General features: G+C 53.3%; 8 protein-coding genes across 8 annotated transcripts; 5 read left to right on the forward strand and 3 right to left on the reverse strand.

Annotated features, from left to right (window-relative positions):
* Nucleotides 1-1,168: 1,168 nt before the first annotated feature.
* Nucleotides 1,169-1,998, reverse strand: PHYSODRAFT_555443 (hypothetical protein; the record flags this gene model as incomplete). The annotated part of the gene is made up of 1 exon (XM_009522729.1): nucleotides 1,169-1,998. Exon 1 carries the CDS (start codon nucleotides 1,919-1,921, stop codon nucleotides 1,169-1,171), a length of 753 nt encoding a protein of 250 aa, XP_009521024.1. The 5' UTR covers nucleotides 1,922-1,998.
* Nucleotides 1,999-2,293: 295 nt separating this feature from the next.
* PHYSODRAFT_350187 (hypothetical protein) lies at nucleotides 2,294-5,623 on the forward strand (the record flags this gene model as incomplete). The annotated part of the gene is made up of 11 exons (XM_009522730.1): nucleotides 2,294-2,541; nucleotides 2,614-2,739; nucleotides 2,805-2,904; nucleotides 2,991-3,193; nucleotides 3,356-3,605; nucleotides 3,692-4,320; nucleotides 4,397-4,509; nucleotides 4,590-4,839; nucleotides 4,904-5,093; nucleotides 5,164-5,345; nucleotides 5,412-5,623. The coding sequence occupies 11 exons, from the start codon at nucleotides 2,294-2,296 to the stop codon at nucleotides 5,575-5,577; spliced, it is 2,457 nt and encodes an 818-aa protein (XP_009521025.1). The 3' UTR covers nucleotides 5,578-5,623.
* A 327-nt stretch (nucleotides 5,624-5,950) lies between these two features.
* PHYSODRAFT_481585 (phospholipase D-like protein) lies at nucleotides 5,951-7,627 on the forward strand (the record flags this gene model as incomplete). Its single annotated transcript, XM_009522731.1, has 1 exon — nucleotides 5,951-7,627. One exon carries the CDS (start codon nucleotides 5,951-5,953, stop codon nucleotides 7,625-7,627), a length of 1,677 nt encoding a protein of 558 aa, XP_009521026.1.
* Nucleotides 7,628-8,405: 778 nt separating this feature from the next.
* On the forward strand, nucleotides 8,406-10,133 carry PHYSODRAFT_478700 (phospholipase D-like protein; the record flags this gene model as incomplete). Its single annotated transcript, XM_009522732.1, has 1 exon — nucleotides 8,406-10,133. The coding sequence occupies one exon, from the start codon at nucleotides 8,406-8,408 to the stop codon at nucleotides 10,131-10,133; it is 1,728 nt and encodes a 575-aa protein (XP_009521027.1).
* A 70-nt stretch (nucleotides 10,134-10,203) lies between these two features.
* Nucleotides 10,204-11,729, reverse strand: PHYSODRAFT_326724 (hypothetical protein; the record flags this gene model as incomplete). Its single annotated transcript, XM_009522733.1, has 4 exons — nucleotides 10,204-10,435; nucleotides 10,557-10,675; nucleotides 10,749-11,160; nucleotides 11,251-11,729. 4 exons carry the CDS (start codon nucleotides 11,727-11,729, stop codon nucleotides 10,204-10,206), a joined length of 1,242 nt encoding a protein of 413 aa, XP_009521028.1.
* Nucleotides 11,730-13,062: 1,333 nt separating this feature from the next.
* On the forward strand, nucleotides 13,063-14,058 carry PHYSODRAFT_555450 (hypothetical protein; the record flags this gene model as incomplete). Its single annotated transcript, XM_009522734.1, has 2 exons — nucleotides 13,063-13,395; nucleotides 13,482-14,058. 2 exons carry the CDS (start codon nucleotides 13,063-13,065, stop codon nucleotides 14,052-14,054), a joined length of 906 nt encoding a protein of 301 aa, XP_009521029.1. The 3' UTR covers nucleotides 14,055-14,058.
* A 518-nt stretch (nucleotides 14,059-14,576) lies between these two features.
* PHYSODRAFT_479160 (hypothetical protein) lies at nucleotides 14,577-15,083 on the forward strand (the record flags this gene model as incomplete). The annotated part of the gene is made up of 1 exon (XM_009522735.1): nucleotides 14,577-15,083. The coding sequence occupies one exon, from the start codon at nucleotides 14,577-14,579 to the stop codon at nucleotides 15,081-15,083; it is 507 nt and encodes a 168-aa protein (XP_009521030.1).
* Nucleotides 15,084-15,183: 100 nt separating this feature from the next.
* Nucleotides 15,184-16,877, reverse strand: PHYSODRAFT_326727 (phospholipase D-like protein; the record flags this gene model as incomplete). The annotated part of the gene is made up of 4 exons (XM_009522736.1): nucleotides 15,184-15,621; nucleotides 15,668-15,919; nucleotides 16,041-16,131; nucleotides 16,189-16,877. The coding sequence occupies 4 exons, from the start codon at nucleotides 16,875-16,877 to the stop codon at nucleotides 15,184-15,186; spliced, it is 1,470 nt and encodes a 489-aa protein (XP_009521031.1).
* Nucleotides 16,878-17,702: the final 825 nt, after the last annotated feature.

Genomic DNA, 17,702 nt, shown 5'->3' on the forward strand with positions numbered 1-17,702 from the left:
ACTGTATGCGTGTTAATTAACCTGAAAGGTTCGCTGCTTCTTGCGTGAGGTACAGGTAGAAGATCAGCTCCTGCTTGCATTAGAAGAAGATCTGCACAGCTTTGCGTCCACGCCGCAATCGCGTAGACGTCCGCTGAAGGTGAGACCGTACGCCTAACACGCCTAACACGGCATAGGTACCCCGGCACAACCCAGCAACAGTTGAGCAATACTTCTTTCCCTGAAATAACGCCAAATAACATTTTATTTCAGCCAATCATATGCGAGATCAGCCAAAAATAATATTGACCACTAAGCATCGAGGAATCCTGAATGGGAGTTCCGGCTCTCAGTCGTAGAAATTGGTCGGAAATGGAGGGCGGTGACGGTCCACCGAAGGGCAAGTGCCCTACGTGCCCTAAGCTCGTGGCGAAGTCGAACATGGCCAAGCACCGCAAAGTGTGCTTCCATCGCGCCGATTTGAAAGTGAACACGTGGCGAGAAGCCGACCAGGTCGTACTTTATTGTACACACACATCGTACCTTTTGGTATGAAGTCGTATGTTTTAGTATGAACTCGTACTGTTCGGTATTAACTCGTAGATTCTGGTATGAACTCGTACCTTTTGGTATGATCCCACTTCAAAATTCACCATAGTCCTCAGAAAAAAATCAAATCTTAAATTCTCCAGAAAATTTGTCGACTACCTTTTTTTACCCAAGGTGGTCGATCATTGGCCAATTAACACAGAATAACTGCCAAATGTTGTTTCAGCAAAAAGAAGTTGCTTCCGATGACGAGCTCATACAAAGTCCTAATACAGAGATTCGACTTCCTCGGACCGAAACAACGTCTCAAGGCGGCCGAAAATCATATTATAGGGTTCGGGTTATTTCCATACAAACTTCTTGATAGTGACAACGAGGGGCTACTATTGAGGTGTTATTTCAGTCAGAGTAAGCTCTACTTCTGAAGTAAAGTACAACACATGACAGGGCTCCCGTACCACCACCTATTTCCACAGGAAGTACAATCTATTAACCGTAGCTAGAAAAGGCAAAGCAATGAAAGTTCAAAAGTTGGCATGCACAAACGCACACCAGGAGGCGGACGGGTTGTCGTCGCTGGCTGGCCGGCCGAGTGAGTGCATTCCGTGTGCAAAGTCAAGTCGAAGCCTGAAAGCCTCCTCTATGTGAAGGCAATGTGCTGCTTCTTGGCCGGCATCTGCGCCTCGTAGCCGGGGAAGTCGTAGTCGATGCCCAGCGCCTTGAGCACCTTGCGCTTCTGCCGCTCCTTGGCGACCAGGCGCTTGTTGTTAACCACAGTCTGCTCGTACGTCTTCTCGGCGTTGTGGCGGTTGCGGTTGATTGCCTGTCGGGGCAGCGGCTTGAACTCCTTGTTGGCGCCCACGAACATGCGCTCGTGGACGGCGTGCGAGGGCACGACGTGGCACGAGAGCGTGTGGTCGAAGAGTCGGTACTGGTTCATGGTGTTGGCCACGATCTGCGCCACCTCGGGCTCGTCGAACTGGATGAAGGCGTAGTGCTTCGAGTTGCCCGTGCGCTTGTTGCGCGAGAGCCGCACGCGGCGCACGACGCCGAACTGCTTGAAGAAGCCCATCATCTGCTTCTCGTAGAAGCCGTGCGGGATGCGGCCGAGATAAATAACGTTGGACGGCTGGCTCTTGGCCTTCACGGCCTTCTGCTGCTGCGCCAGGGCGGCGGCCTCCTTCTTGCGCTGCATCTTGCTCTTGCGCTTCTTGCCGCCGGCCTGCTGGGCGGCCTTGGCGCTGGCGATGGCCTCCTCGGCCGTCGGGAGCTTCACGAGGTCATTGCTGGCGTCGAAGGAGGTGGAGGCAGCGGCCGGAGCCTCGCTGTCGCTGTCCGAGTCCCACTCGTCGCCCTGCAGCTTCTCCAGCTGCGCCGCGATCTTCTTGTTCATGGTGAGGTAGCGGGTGGCAGGTTCCTGTAGGCTACGGGAGGCGCGAGTGACGGCGGACGGACTGCGCAAGACGTCGGAGCTCTTTACCAGCCAGTCGGCAATTGACTGCACCAGAACGACTGGAGCGGATGCAATTGTATATGGTGTGGGTCACATGAAAATCGATTTTGGCGTTGATGGCTACATCGAAGGTCATACTGTATGGCTACATTAGGTGGAGTTGACCGAGAGCTATTCTTGCTGGAGGCAGCACGCTGCATTTAGCCCCACGAGCCATGACAACGTCGTTGTTTCTTGGTCGAGTCTTCCAGGCCATTTAGGAAAACCAGTAGGGTGTAGGGTGTGAGTAAAGTAGGAAGAGCTGCGTCCACGATGGCGAAGGAGTACCACCCGCAGAGCCTCCGCCGGACCATGATCAAGAGCACGGTGGGCACTGTGCGGCGCACTACGTACGACTTGCCCGACACGAAGAACCCCAACCATGTCTACGGCTACGAGATCCAACGCGACCCGGAGAACGCCGGCCAGGTCATCAGCAAGTGGGTGCAGGCGGTGCCGTCCCCCGCAGCCAAGTCCGGACGCAGTTTCATCGAGACCAACCGCCAGGCCATCATGAACGGGTTCGTACGACGGGTTCCCTATAAACTGGAACGATACTTAAGACTCAAAGGGTGGTGATCTATATGATGCAGGTATCTGAGCGCAGGTGAGGCGCGCAAATTTGCGAACGAGCACCCGGACATCGTGGTGAAGCCCGCCGCGAAGTGCAAAGGCGGCTTCGTCCCCACGAACGACATGACTTACGGCATCAAGTCCAAGTAAGTAGAGCCGACCTCAACCATTGAGATCGTCATCAACTCACACAACTGTACTGCGCTCACAGGGTTTCCGAGGACATCTGGGGCCTGGTACAAGCTCGACACACGTCGTTCAGCAACGACAACGCCGACTATCCGGACCTGAGCACCATGAAGACCAAAGGGGTGCGTCCTCATCTCAACTCACCAGAAATGCTTTGATGCGTACCCTAACTAAACTGTTTCCCCCAATGTATTGTATTTCTCTACAGAAACTACCGCAGCCTCGAGAGACGCAGTGCTCTCTGGGCAAGGACGTCCGCAACCACCCGAAGGTGGCGGAGCGGGAGCTGTTCAAGATGTCCAAGTTCAAGGCCGTGGGCGCGACGTTGTGCACGCAACCGAACGCCATTTCGGCCCGCAGACGCGAAGAGGAGGAAGAGCGGCGTCGATACGCAGGCGAGGACGACTACGAGTACGAGGAGGACTGAAAAAAGCGTCCTCCACCGTCTTCAACATGACAACCTTCTCTAATTGGTCCAAAATATAACCCCTCTCATTATCAGCCAATCCGACCTCACTTTTTAACTTGTGACGCGGTCGTCATGACGCGCTTCCTGCCGCTGCTGCTGCTGAGCTCGCTCGCCTCGGCGAGGGCCTCCTCGGCCGTGCAGATCCGCGGCGTGGCCCCCGCCGAGCAGGCCAAGTACCTGGCCAGCGAGTTTTCGTGCGTCGTGGGCGGCAAAGCCTCCAGCCTGCCACCAAGTCGACTGAACGACGAGTTCTGCGACTGCGACGACGGCCAGGACGAGCCAGGCACCGCCGCGTGCTCGCACCTGTTGACCAGTGCCTTCCACTGCGAGAACGGCGGCTTCTTCCCCGGAAAAGTGAGAATTATGTTGAGATTTATTAGTAAAATGAGGTAGTTTTAGGAATATTACTAACTAAATATGTTGTTGTTGTGGACTTTTAGATCCATACGTCGCGGATTCATGACGGCATTTGTGACTGCTGTGACGGATCGGATGAAGACGTTGGAGTTTGTCCGGATACGTGTGCCGCCGCTGCTGAGAAGTTCCGGAAGGAGGCGGAGCAGCGTCTCGAGGTGGTGAAGAAGGGCTTCGAGAAGCGCCAGGCGGCCATCAGAGGGGAAGTTGCGAGCTTCTTTGAAGGGGAGAAGGAGTTCGAGACGACCACGGAGAAAGCACTCGCGGGGCTGAAGCTGTTGAAGGAGAGAGTGACGGTGCACAAGGATCGGGAGGAGCTGAAGGAGAGGAAGTATCGGATGGAGCTGGCGAGACAGAAGCAGGCGGAGGGACATGATCCTGCTGGTGATCAGGGACAGGAGACGAGTAAGCAGCAGTTCTCACACGCGACAGAGAAAGAAGCGGTGGAGGCGCTGGAGTTTGAAGGCCTCGATGCGATTCGAGTAGCGGAGGACGATGTCCCAGTGAATTCGGCGGAGGATGTCAAAGCGTCGGAGGTTTTGGATTCGAGAAGGCAGGCTGTCAAGAGCCTTGTGGAGCTGCCGGACGGCACGAAGATCCCGCTGGCAGATTATCTGCGCATGAACCACAACAAGCAAGCCCCTACCAAGAAGTTGTGCGCGCTTGGTCATTTGGATTGTTGTCGGGGTACCATGATCTTACTAGCGGGTGTGCTTGTGTTTCTACTGTAGAAGAGCTCCTCGTACGGTGGAGCAAATGCGACGAGAAGATTTTCTGGGACCTCTGTTCAATGGAGGGGCGGAAGGTCGGAAGAAAATCGGACTGTATGCTCTGCGCACCATTGGTACTGTTAGAAACTGTTTCCGCGGTTCTGAGGGCGAGGCCGACTGTGCTAACCATATCGTATGTGCACTTGTTCGGCAGGCATCATTAGCTCTCCATTCCGTGCTCTGGTAGAAATTGTGCTCTTCTCGCCAAGGACTTTATGGGACGTGCTTTCAACCAAAGAGATCGCGGGCTCAGCGATTGCCAAATTGCCAGACTTTCCATCTCCGTCACGTTCGGTTTGGTTCCGTCAACTTGGTGGTGGTAGTGTTTATGACGGCTATAGCTCGGTGATGTGGGGAGCTCGGATCATTTGGGATGCACCGATCTACGCCTACCAGTATTTATTGTAAGTCCTTCAGTTTCCGCGATAAGCTAACCCCTCGCTGACGATTGATGTTGTCCATGTAAAGCCCGAAACTGGATGAAGTAGTGAAGTTGCCCGTTGCTGAGTCGCTTCGGAAGGTGCTTCGTGAAATTGAGAGCGACATCTCCACTCTGGAGAAAGAGCGAAACGAGAAGCGAGAGACAGCAAAAATGGATTATGGCCCGGATCGTGCGTACTTTGCGCTGAAGGACAAGTGCATCGAGAAGCGAATTGAGGTTTGTGATGCCGGTCGTGACATTTTATCTGCGTAATATTTTCTCACTCAATGTCTGGTGTGCCGAGCAGAAGTACGAGTACAAGTTCTGTCCGTTTGACGAAGTCAAGCAGGATCGCACGAAACTTGGCAAGTGGGACGGTTGGGCGGTCGATGAGGCCAATGACTCGTCCTCGAACGGTGAGAATGGCAAGGCGGGTTATACGAAGATGCGATTCGCTAAGGGCCAGAGATGCTGGAAGGGCCCAGAGAGGTAAGCATTGCCATCGATCGTCCTGTATACAGCAATGGGAAAGCTAATTTTGCTGTGCATGTACAGGTCTGTCTTGGTGCACCTCGACTGTGGCGAGGACAACGAGATTTTGAGCTTAGACGAACCGTCCACCTGTGTTTACGAGATGACTGTCAGCACGCCGCTTGCGTGCACCGCTCAAGTGCTCGCCAAGGCCCAAAAAGACGTGGCGTTTTGGTCGCGAGAGCACTGAGATAGAGCAGCAATGCGCTCACAAATAAACGCGAACTGCTTCTTGTACTCAAATAACGTGAGCACACGTGACTTGCACCCCGCTTACTAACATCTTATTAGTGCAGCGCTATTCACGTGTCGTTACGATACCAGAAACCTTCTTAATCAAGAAGCTCGTATCGAATAAACTTCAGAGCCTAAGAACAAGGAGCAACGGAACTCTCGGAAGGAAGAGCACATCCCGATCGCTTTTCATGCGGAGCACAGCTGGAATACTTACGTAACGAATACGGGCTCCTTCACCACCGCAATCATCGGAGACCTCGCACTCGGCATTCAGCGCGATGAGAGACAGCAGCAGAAATATGACGCTAGTGCTCGTCCTGGCCTTCATGACAGCGCTAGCCTCAGCTCCGGCACGTGCGTCCGCCTTCTCGTTCTCATCTCTCTTTGGTGGCGACGATGTCTCCACATCAAGTAACTCAACTAAGGACGACGAACCGAACACGCGCGCTCGACAGCCTCTTCTCGACGCAACTGACTGGTTCCTCACGGAGCAGGAGATCACGGACTCGCGTGGAGGTTCGCCTCGGAAAGATATGGCACCGTACACGACAGGGAACGCTGTGACGTCGTTCACTGCGTCAAATGAGTTTTTCAACTCAGCTTACGACGAACTGAGCTCCGCAAAGGAAGGTGATCGCGTCCTACTGGCTGCTTGGACTACTGCGCTGATTCCTTTGAAGCCCGACGTCGACCCGACAGGAGCCAAGACGCGCTTCGACAAGGTTGTGGCTGGTGTAGTGGAGCGAGGAGGACAAGTGAACATTCTGGGTTGGGCCAGCATCCAGCACCGCGCCAGGATGATCGATGTTCGCAAGACGATCAATGAGCTTCCAGTGTCCCCAGTCAATGGAGCCAAAGCGGTGATGATCCTGGACGATCGTCTGCCCAAAGCTTTATCTTCCCACCACCAGAAGACGCTGGTGATCGCCGCAAACAGTTCGTCGGATAAAGATGATCAACCCGTGGCGTATGTGGGTGGACTGGACTTCACTACTGGTCGATGGGACACTATGCATCACAACGAGTCGGCAGTTCGCGATGCAGCCAACGTATCAAGCGGCCACAAAGGCTGGGACGACAGCCATCTTCGTATCCACGGACCTGCGGCGAAGGACGTGGCGAGTAACTTCCTGGCTCGCTGGAACTCGGACTATTTGCCGTGTCAAGGCCATAGTGACGACCTGCTTGGCTACGAAAACCCGTCTTACGAACACATCCCGCAACTCGACTATGCCAGCAGCAAAACTTCCGGAAATCTCGGTAAGTACAGCGTCCAGATCGTGCGGACCTACAGCTGCGACTACAAGCACTACGAGTTTGCTCCCCACGGCGAGAACTCGATCTTCAAGGCACGCCTCAAAGCTATCAAGAACGCCAAGAACTTCATTTACATTGAGGACCAGTACTTTATCCTCGTCCCGGAGTTACTTGACGCGCTCTTAGAAGTCCTGCCGACTATCCAGCGGTTGATCGTTGTCACCAATCCGCAGAAGGAGAAGGACGTCTTCGGCACTGGAGGCTACATCAAGTACAGCTACGAGATGGTCACGCCGCTTTTGAAGGCTTTTCCCAACAAGTTCAACCTCTACACGATCAAGACGGATCGGGATATCTTTGTTCATAGCAAGCTCCTGATTGTCGACGACGTGTTCCTCTCAGTCGGGTCGGCGAATTGGAATCGTCGCAGTATGACGTCCGACTCGGAGATCGCCGCGAATGTCATTGACGGTGACACGGTCGAGTCGCCTGATGGGGTTACGGTCAAGAAGCTGGCGCGCGACTTTCGAGTTCGTAAGTTCCAGGAAATGACGGGACTCAGCTACGATGAGTTGAACAGGATGACGATCATCGAAGCTGCGGATCAATTTGAGGCGGCCGCTTCAGCCTCGGGCAAACGGAGCATTTTGCAGCATTTAGAGGTTCCGTATCACGTTTACTATGTCGCTATTACTGACGCCGTTCGAAAAGTAGCAGACCCCCAGGATACGTGCTCCTCCGATTGATTGTCAAAGGAAGATCATTAAACGGGTCTTTTGTGGGTCTGGTAAGACTCCGTGTCAGTAAGACCCTATCCAGACCTATGAATATTCTACGCAAGTATGGATAGCATTGGATGAATGGCCCACTTGCGGTGTGTTAGCTTTCATTCACGTTCTCTAGAGGTCTGGTCTGTAGCTCATCAGCATCTCCGCAGCACTAAACCCACGGATTAGGACGTGCCGAGTTGTGCGGCACCTTAGATCATAGTCTGATGCGGCCGGGGTGTGGCGGACCGCCACTGGCGGTGCACTTGAGAAAAATCTCCTCGGAAGGGTGTGCATACTTTTGCTCCAACAAACGAATCAACGTAGTTTCAGGCCTGTGGAGGCACGATTGCATTTTCACTCGCAAGAATGGGAAGAGACCGCGCTCACAGTAAAACAGTAAGAACTTACTACAAGCAGGTGAGTCCACAGTGCTAACGAAATAAGGCGCGCGTGCTCGCCCATCAAGAAGCGTCCGTGTTCGAGGTATCGGGTGCTGTCAAACACCTGGGGTTTCCAACTTGCAAAAAGTATCGGGAGCTGGTCTGCCAGACCAGCTCCCATTACTATGGATGGAATGCCCATCCGATGGGCATTTCCAATCCCATTTTTTATCAGCAATGCTTGCAACAAGCCAACGAGAACGCCCGTATATTTCAGGGAAGTACAGTACATGTACTGTAATCCGCTGGCATCGCTGCAGTCCCTCGTCGCGGCCCAAAATTGAATCGCTCCGTTCGTCCAGGTGCGCGCTCCGATGCGGCTCGGTAGCCGCTGGTTGGCGCTGCTGGTGGCCTCCACCTTGGTAGCGCCTTCGTCGGCCTTCTCCTTCTCGTCTCTCTTCGGTAACGACGACGAGGACTCGTCGAGTTCTTCAACACCCAAGCCCACCACCTCCCGGAACGACTCGGCAGTCGATAGGCCCAATGTACCAGTTCGCCAACCTCTACTTAAACCAACCGACTGGTTTCTCACGGAAGAGGAGATCACGGACTCACGCGGCGGCGTACCGAGAGATGGCTTGGCCGTCTACACAACCGGCAACAAGGTGACGTCGCTTACGGTGGCCAACGAGTTCTTCGATGCAACGTACGACGATTTCCTCGCAACGAAGGAGGGCGACCGCGTCTTGCTGTCGGCGTGGGGAGTGAGCTTGGTTCCGCTTAAGCCGGACATTGACCCTACGGGCAAGACCACGGGCGTTCACGAGATGGTGGCGGGCGTCGTGGGGCGAGGTGCGAGTTTCCACATCATGGGGTGGTCCAACATCTTACATCGGAGGATCAACATCGAAGCTCGAGACGACATCAACAGGATCCCAGCGTCTACAGTCAATGGCGCCGAGGCGTTGTACATTTTCGACGATCGAGTGCGAACCATGACGTCGTCCCACCACCAGAAGACGCTCATCTTCGCAGCCAACAGCTCGTCCGACAAGAAAGACCAGCCCGTGGCGTACGTAGGGGGACTTGACTTCACTAAAGACCGGTGGGATACCATTTATCACAACAACTCGGCCATACGCGATGCTGCAGGCATCACGATCGAGCGCAAGGGCTGGCTGGATGCCCATGTGAGGGTCCATGGACCGGCGGCGAAGGATGTGGCCAACAACTTCTTAGCTCGATGGAACTCAGCCTACCTGCCTTGTCAGGGTCTGGATGATGATTTACTAGACTTCACGAACCCGACATACAAGAGTCTACCGCCTCTGGACTACGTCAGTAGCAATACTACATCGAATATCGGGAAGCAGAGCATCCAGATCGTGCGGACTTTCAGCTGTAAGTATGAACACTACAAGGAGTTCGCGCCGAAAGGAGAGAACTCGCTGTTCAAGGCGCGTCTGAAGGCCATCAAGAACGCGAAAAACTACATTTACATTGAAGACCAGTATTTTGTCCTCGTGCCTGAACTGAGAGATGCATTGCTGGAGGTCTTGCCGAAGATCCAGCGCCTCATTGTCGTCGTAAACGAGTTGGAGCTCGAGTACCAAGTGACGGGCTACGGGAGGTATCTGTACGACATGGTTTCTCCTCTACTGAAGGCCAACCCAAACAAGTTCACCATTTACATACCCAAGAAGAAGTTGAACCTCTACATCCACAGCAAGATCGTGATCATCGACGACGTCTATCTATCGGTTGGGTCAGCCAACTGGAATCGCCGGGGAATGACGTCCGATTCGGAGATCAACGCCAACATCGTGGACGCCGACACGGTTGAATCTCCTGATGGCGTCACTGTGAACAGAATTGCTCGTGACTTTCGTATCCGGAAGTTCCAGGAGATGACAGGGCGTAGCTACGATGAACTCGATGCCATGACACTCTCGAAGGCTTTTAATGCGTTCGAAGCTGCTGCGTCGGATGCATCGACTATACTGCAGCATTTGACACTTAGCTACCACTTTTACTACGCCACCTTCATAGACCTCATCCGCCAAAAAGTGGACCCACAAGATACCTGTTCTTTCATTAAGTAACAACGACGGAATACTTCGATCTATATATTTTTCTGCTGCACACTTTAACTTACACTCCACGAATAATCGTCTACACTGCTTTGTTACTGTCAAAGCTGCAAGTGTCCTGTGGATCGGATACCTTCCGCATCGAATTCGTGATGGCGAAAAAGTAATCGTGGTGCTCGACGATATTTTTCGCCAAGATCGTCGAGTCCTGCGTTGCAGCGACGGCGAACTGGTCCGCCGCTTCCACGAAGGTCATGGCGTCTAGCTCTTTGTAGCTCAGCCCCGTCATCTCCACAAACTTGCGGATGCGAAGTCTCGAGGCAACTTTCCCACCGTCACTCCTTCATGCGACTGCACTGTGTCACCGTCCACGACATCCGAGTTCAACTCTGTATACTACGACGATTCCAGTTCGCAGAGCCGATGGATAGATACACGTCGTCGATGATGACGATTTTGCTGTGGATGCAGAGATCCAGCTCGGCTTTGGTTGTGTACATCTTGAACTTATTTGGGTACTTCGACCGAATAGGCTCAACGTTTTGATACAGGTACTTGATGTAGCCGGCATTCGTGAACGCGTTGGTTTCTTCTTTCGTCACGCTGAATCCTCGGCATAACCTCCACCAGAGCCTCAAGTAGCTCCGGCATGAAGACGAAGTACTGATCTTCGATGTAGATGAAGTTCTTGGCGTTCCTGATGGCTTTAAGGTGCGCTTTGAACAGCGAAACTTCGCCTTTCGGGGCAAACTCCTTGTAGTGTTTGTACTCGCAGCTGAAGGTTCGGGTAATCTGGATGCTTTGGTTGCCTAAATTGGCAGTAGTATTGCTGCTGATGTAGTCGAGTTGCGGGATGTCCTCGTACGGCGGATTGTCGAAGTCAAGCAAGTGCTCTTTTAGGTTCTGACACGGCAAGAATTTCGAGTTCCATCGAGCCACGAAGTTACTCGCAACATCCTTCGCAGCGGGACCGTGGATACGAATGTGCCCGTCCACCCAACCCTTCTGTTGGTACGTAATGTGCCCGCATCGCGGATAGCTGTGTCGTTGTGGTAAATGGTATCCCATCGGTCGTTGGCGAGGTCGATTCCGCCTACGTACGCCACGGGTTGGTACTTTTTATCCGAACTGTTGCCCAAGACGACCATGTTCTTCTGATGCTGTGAACGGGATGAGAGCTGTCGTCCAGGCATTCAGCAAGACACGGTCGCCCTCCGTGGTCTTGCTCAGGTCGTCGTAGACTGCGTTAAAGTATTCGTTCGACACCGTGTAGGTTGTGACCTTGTTGCCGGTTGTATACACCGCCATGTCAGCCCTCGGTACGTCGCCCCGCGACGCCGTGATTTCCTCTTCGGTCAGAAACCAGTCCTCGGGATCCAGGAGGGGCTGGCGGGGCTTGATGTCAGACCCATTGGATAGGTCTGCACTCCCGCTGTCGCTATCGTCGACATTAGAGCTTGCTTCCGCGCTGACCTTGGAGGTGCTCTGCGAAGCCGGGGAGTCGTCAAACAAAGACTTGAAGGAGAAGGCCGACGATGGAGTCGTTGCCAAAGCGAGCAGGACGGTGACGGCGGGGAAAATCGTTGTCCAGCTATGCTTTCGAGGCATCCTCGTTTGCTTGATTGGGTTGCAAAAGACTTGTGTGAGCGGTTGGAAGCCTGCCGCGATTTCGCTACCGGTAGGGAGGGGGCTGCAGTTTATGCGCTGTCGGTGAAACAGAGTTCAAGTGTGATGATAGTTTTGATTCAATGCGATAGCAACCGGGATGGGAATCCAACCGACTTGCCTTCAGTTTCGTCAGTGGAGAAACGGAAGACTTCTTTCCTCTTCAGCAGGTGTTGCTACATGCAGTAGCCGTACTGGTACATGTATTCGGACTTTAGAGTTATCCGATACTTCTAACTGGGTCAGAAAAGTAAGATCTTCTTGTGCCAAAAAACAAATACAGATTGGTTCCACAAGAAGAAAAAGAAGAAGAAACATTCCATCCAGGGGTTTGTTATACAGGTAAGCTTCGAGATCATCTGCAAGCGGGGTTTGTTACTACCGAATTGAGTGAAAAATAGTTACCTTCCTGAGTGGATATGACCTGATAAATGCATTCTTGAGACGATCCCCAGCTTTGCAACTGGAGGGTCTTTATCAAATTGACCCGCTTTGTGACGCCTTACACGGGTGTAATACACCCGCACAGTGTTTGTCTAATTCCAGCCGACTCGTACGCGAGCGCTTCCTTTACAGCTTCGGTTATCTGTTCTAGCGATCTCGGAAGTACACACAACCCAATCGTAACAGCATTGTCATCATCATCACATCTACACCGCTCTGCTCGCTGCCATCAGCGATCCAAGATTACAGCACAGTTAGACTCACAAGCGACTCGGGATGCTTCCTCGAAGGCTCTAAGTTAGAGATACTGTACGGTGAGTTAGTGTACTGCTCGCCCGTAGACATTGAATTAGCTATTTTACATTTTTATCAAATCTGCAGTATTTTTCAAGATTATTGACGTAAACTGTACAAATTGCACAGCGCGAAATCATACGAAGAGAACATGGGCAAGTGGCTTACGATCGAGGAGAAGTACGAGCTGATCGTCAAGCACCGGCGCAGCCCCGCGCTGTCGCAGGCCAAGCTGGCGCAGTGGGCGCAGGCCGCGTTCAACCTGGAGCGTGCGCCGTCCGCCAACACGGTCAAGAAGGTCCTGCAGGCGGCGGACGAGATCGAGGCCAAGCACCGCCAGGGCATCACCAAGCGCGGGCGCGACGTGGCGAGCCCCGAGCTGGAGACGGCGCTCAAGGCCTTCGTGGACGAGTGCGAGGCGCAGGGCGTGCGGCTCTCGCGCAAGCTATTGGTGCAAAATGCGCAGGAGATTCTGGGGGAGCTCCCGGCCGAGCGCCGCCCCAACTTGGGGCTGTCCGTGGGCTGGATGACCAACTTTATGGGGCGCCACGGCATCCGCTTCCGCCAGTTCAGGCACCGGAGAGTAGACGACAATGGTCTTGCAACAGCTGATGGACCTCAGAGGACAGTCACCGACGTGACGGACCACTTGGCTTTGGCGAGGGACACCCCAGGCAGACAACTTGTCCACCTCGAGACGACGACAGTCCACGTGAGTCCGAGATTCACGGAGGTTACGAGTGATATTGCCACCAAAACGGTACTGATAACCGGGGCGAGCAGAGGCATCGGACTCGCCTTTGTGAAGCATTATCTGAAGGAGGGCTGGAATGTCATCGCGGCGGTGCGAGCAGTGGACAAGGCCAAGGAGGTGACGTGGGCACTTTATTTTTTTATCGATGTTGTTATTTTTTCGGTAGTCTAATCTTTGTTGGTCGTGGTGTGGACTTTGAGCAGCAGTTGAAAGGATTAAAGGTGTGGAACGTGGTGCAGGTGGATGTGGCGGAGCAAAAGTCCATTGAGGACATGGCGAGGAAGCTGAATGGCGTGTGTATCGACCTGATCATTAACAATGCGGGTACAACTGGGATGCACAACCTGGATGAGACCACGCCGGAGGACTGTGTGCGCCAGTTTCAGGTGAACGCGTTGGGACCGCTGCTTGTCACGCGCGCGTTGCTGCCTAATCTGCAGTTGGCGGTGAGCGCGAGAGGGAGCGCTTTTGTGGCGCAAGTGACGTCGCGGATTGGCAGCATCTCGGATAATAGCTCGGGCGGAGCGTACGCACACCGCGCCTCGAAAGGCGCACTGAATGTGTTCACGAAGAGCTTGGCGATTGATTTGGAGCCGCAGAACATCGGATGTCTGCTGCTCCACCCGGGCAACGTGAACACTGCGTATTCCAACTTCAACGGAGCTGTGGAACCTGAAGAAAGTGTTGAAGGGATGGCGAGGCTTATTGCTCGTGCTAAGATTGGAGACCCGTTGCAGCTTCTCCACTTTGGAAAGGGCGATGTGATCGACTGGTGAGCCCCAGAAGAACGAGCTGCTGGACGTATTGTATTATTGTAGGATAAGGAAGCTTTCTCCCAACTTGGCATTCCTTGCGCTTCTCTGTCATTGCATCTATCCAATCAGGACAAGATCTTCAATGAATTTAGCCAATCACGATCGATTCGTGTGTATCCCAACATTTTCCCAATTATTTTGGCAATTTACAGTCTAGCAAGAATAATATGCAATACAAAAGCTAAGTGTAAATGTTGCATTACTCATATTTGACCACAAATTCCCAATACAAATCATGATTGTATCGTGCTTGCACGAATGTACCAGCGCCAATACACGCATGTTCAACCACCACCTCCGACCTCGTCAAGGTCATGCCGACTGTCTAAGGCCCACCCACACGACAGTTCAAGCGATCATGCTGCGAGGTGCGGTGTCCGGCTCCGGAGCGCATAGCCGACAGTGTCCGCGCCTTCGTGTTTGCCATCCTGGCGGGTGACTGAGACCGTACCTAGCCGAGACACGGCAGATTCACCATCGACAATGCTGCAGGAGGTGGGCTTCTGGTGCTCGGAGGAGGAGCTCGGCGGCGGTGGAGCGTCGGACGCCGACCGACCGAACCCCCTCCTCCTGGTGGACGACGCCTGGTTCGCCGAGTGTCACCCGGCGCTGCTGAAGACGATCGAGTGGTACCTCACCCGCGGGGCGTTCGTGGAGAGCCACGAGCTCGCCTACAGCTTCTGCCGGTTCCCGAACTGCTCGCTGGCGTTGGAGCAGCCTCGAGTCATGGGCGCGTGCACCATGACCGACGGCGTTTACTGCTGGCCCGAGGGATACTGGCACTATGTGAGCCACCACCACGTCAAGCCACCGCAGGCGTTCCTGGATCACCTACTGGAGAGATACGGCACGATGGTCGAAGCGAAGAGGAAGGCCAAGGAGGACAAGAAATTGCTGCTCTGGGACGAAGTAGAGCAGAAAGCGGTGGACATGCCACGCGCTATGCAGGAGTGGATCATCAACTACACGACCATCCAAGTTGACCCGTGAACGCAACGTTAGTATCAATCGAATGACAAAATGTTTTCTTACCACAACATTATTTTCTAGGAAGAAACAAAAAAAATGGAAATGACAATATGAACTTATTCTAGCTACTGGTGGCGATGCACGTGTACTGCGGGTCTGCGATCTTCCTCTTGGCGTCGGTGATGGCGATAAAGTACGCGTGGTGCTCCGACTTCAACGGAGCAATGATCGTTGACTTCTTGGCAGCGGCGATGGCGAATTGGTCCGCAGCTTTGGTGAACGTCATAGTGGTGATCTTCTTGTAGCTCAGCCCCGTCATTTCCGAAAACTTACGGACGCGGAAATCACGAGGCAGTTTGCCGACCATTACTCCGTCGGGAGACTTCACAGTATCAGTATCCACGACGTCGGCATTCAGCTCAGAATCGGCAGTCATGCTACGGCGATTCCAATTCGCCGAGCCAATCGACAGGTACACGTCGTCGATAATCACGATTTTGCTGTGGATGAGCAGTTTCCGGTCCGCCTTGGTGGTGTAGATCTCGAACTTGTCCGGGTACTTAGATCGAATGGGCTCAACGTTTTGGTAGAGGTACTTGATGTACCCCTCCGTTCGTGAACGCATTCGTCTGCTCTTTCGTCACGACAATGACGCGCTGGATTCTCGGCATCACCTCCATCAGAGCGTCTAGCAGCTCCGGAACCAGCACAAAGTACTGATCTTCAATGTAAATGAAGTTTTTGGCGTTCTTGATGGCCTTGATTCGGGCGTGAAACAACGAGTTTTCTCCCTTCGGGGCAAACTCTTTGTAGTGTTTGTACTCACAGTTGAAGGTTCGTGTGATCTGCACGCTCTGCTTGTGTAGCCCAGTGGTGGAAGGTCTTCGTACGGCGGGTTTTTGAAGTTGAGAAGGTCGTCGTCAAGACCCGGCATAGGCGGTATTTTGAGCTCCATCGGGCCAAGAAGTTGTGTGCCACATCCTTGGCTGTAGGGCCGTGGATGCGAATGTGGCCATCGACCCAGCCCTTGTTCTTGTAGGTAATCCCTCCCCCGTCACGAATGGCTGTGCTGTTATGGTAACTAGTGTCTCATCGGTCATTCGCGATGTCCAACCCGCCCACATACGCAACGGGCTGGTCGGTTTTCCCCAAGGAGCGACTTGACGCGATCACTAGCGTTTTCTGGTGGTGCGAAGCGATCATATTGACGCGGTCGTCAAAGAGGAACGTCGCTCTGGCTCCGGTGGATTTAGACGGAGGAATACTGTTGATTGCGTCTCGAGCCTTGATGTTGAAAGGGATGTATCCGCCCGCAATGCTGGCCCAGTTCAGGACGCTGACATTGCCTCCTCGCTCGACGACGCCTGCAAACACTTCCTTGATGCCCGTTTTGGCGCCTGTAGGGTCCACGTCTGGCTTCAGGGGAACGAGAGCTGTGAGCCACGCAGCAAGCATAACGTGGTCTCCTTCCTTGGTCGCACTCAGATCATCGTAAACCGCGCTGTAGAATTCGTTCGAGGCCGTGTAGGAAGTCACCTTGTTGCCGGTCGTGTAGACTGACAGATCCGTCCTTGGCACACCGCCTCTCGAGGCCGTGATTTCTTGCTTGGAAAGGAACCAGTCTTCCGCGTCCAAGAGGGGCTGCTGGAATGTACCGTCGGGTCTTTCGGTGATGTCACTGGTACTTGACGAAGCCCCACCTGAAGCGCTTGATTCCTTTTCGTCTCCATCAAACAAAGAAGAGAAGGAAAACGCCGACGAAGAAGCTGAAGACGCTGCTATCACTCGCGCCGACAGGAAGACACGGACATGCATTTAGCCCTTGTTTCGCTGGTGACCGGGGAAAAGTGGAAATGTTGATCCCATCTTGAATCTCTCGATCTTATGATCGTGATTCCGTGGGGTTCGCCGTTTCCAGCGCATCAACCGGTACCTGGATTTTAGTCGTCTTGGTCACCCAGGCGATAAGTTGTGGTTTACGGACGTGTTGTGCTCGCGATCTGGTGCAACAAGGAGAAGAAGTCAAAACAACGGTCCTGTTGGTGAGTTGAATAAAAGATCAGCCACGACGTGCATGTGAATGAGGATGGATTTATGTCTCTACAGTACACCTTTGCCGCAAGCAGAATATTGGAAGTACATTTTGATAACATAACCAAAACATGACTTTCGTTTCACGCGACGTTGTGACAACTTTACCAGGCAGACAACTTCGGGTTTGACATGGCAGACATCTCTGCTGAGTATCACAACATATTTTAATACATGTATGTACGTTGTCTAATCCCCACCATCGACTGTTGACGGAAAACACTTTTTCCCGACCCGACCGCCTAAGAGGAAGGGGCTAGCGTGCATGTACATCCAGTGTCGGCGACTTGCCGACTTCGAAACGTGGAGCGGCTCCACGAGGCATCGGCATTCTACGTAGCCTAGTTAGGTTGCTAGCGTTCAGCGTTTGCAAGTAACGCAGTGAACCGCGGACTTTGTTGCATTTATCGAGTTTTGATCGCCAGCTAAATTTTGACAAGGACATATTCCGAGCTGATGGTCGAAATGCCATTAAACACAATCGGAAGACACTGACACATTAAATCGTAACGCTTGCGAGGTCCCTAGACATGCCATGTTTCCAGCAAT

Source organism: Phytophthora sojae, assembly GCF_000149755.1.
Source record: "Phytophthora sojae unplaced genomic scaffold PHYSOscaffold_2, whole genome shotgun sequence".
NCBI classification, from domain to species: Eukaryota; Oomycota; class Peronosporomycetes; order Peronosporales; family Peronosporaceae; genus Phytophthora; species Phytophthora sojae.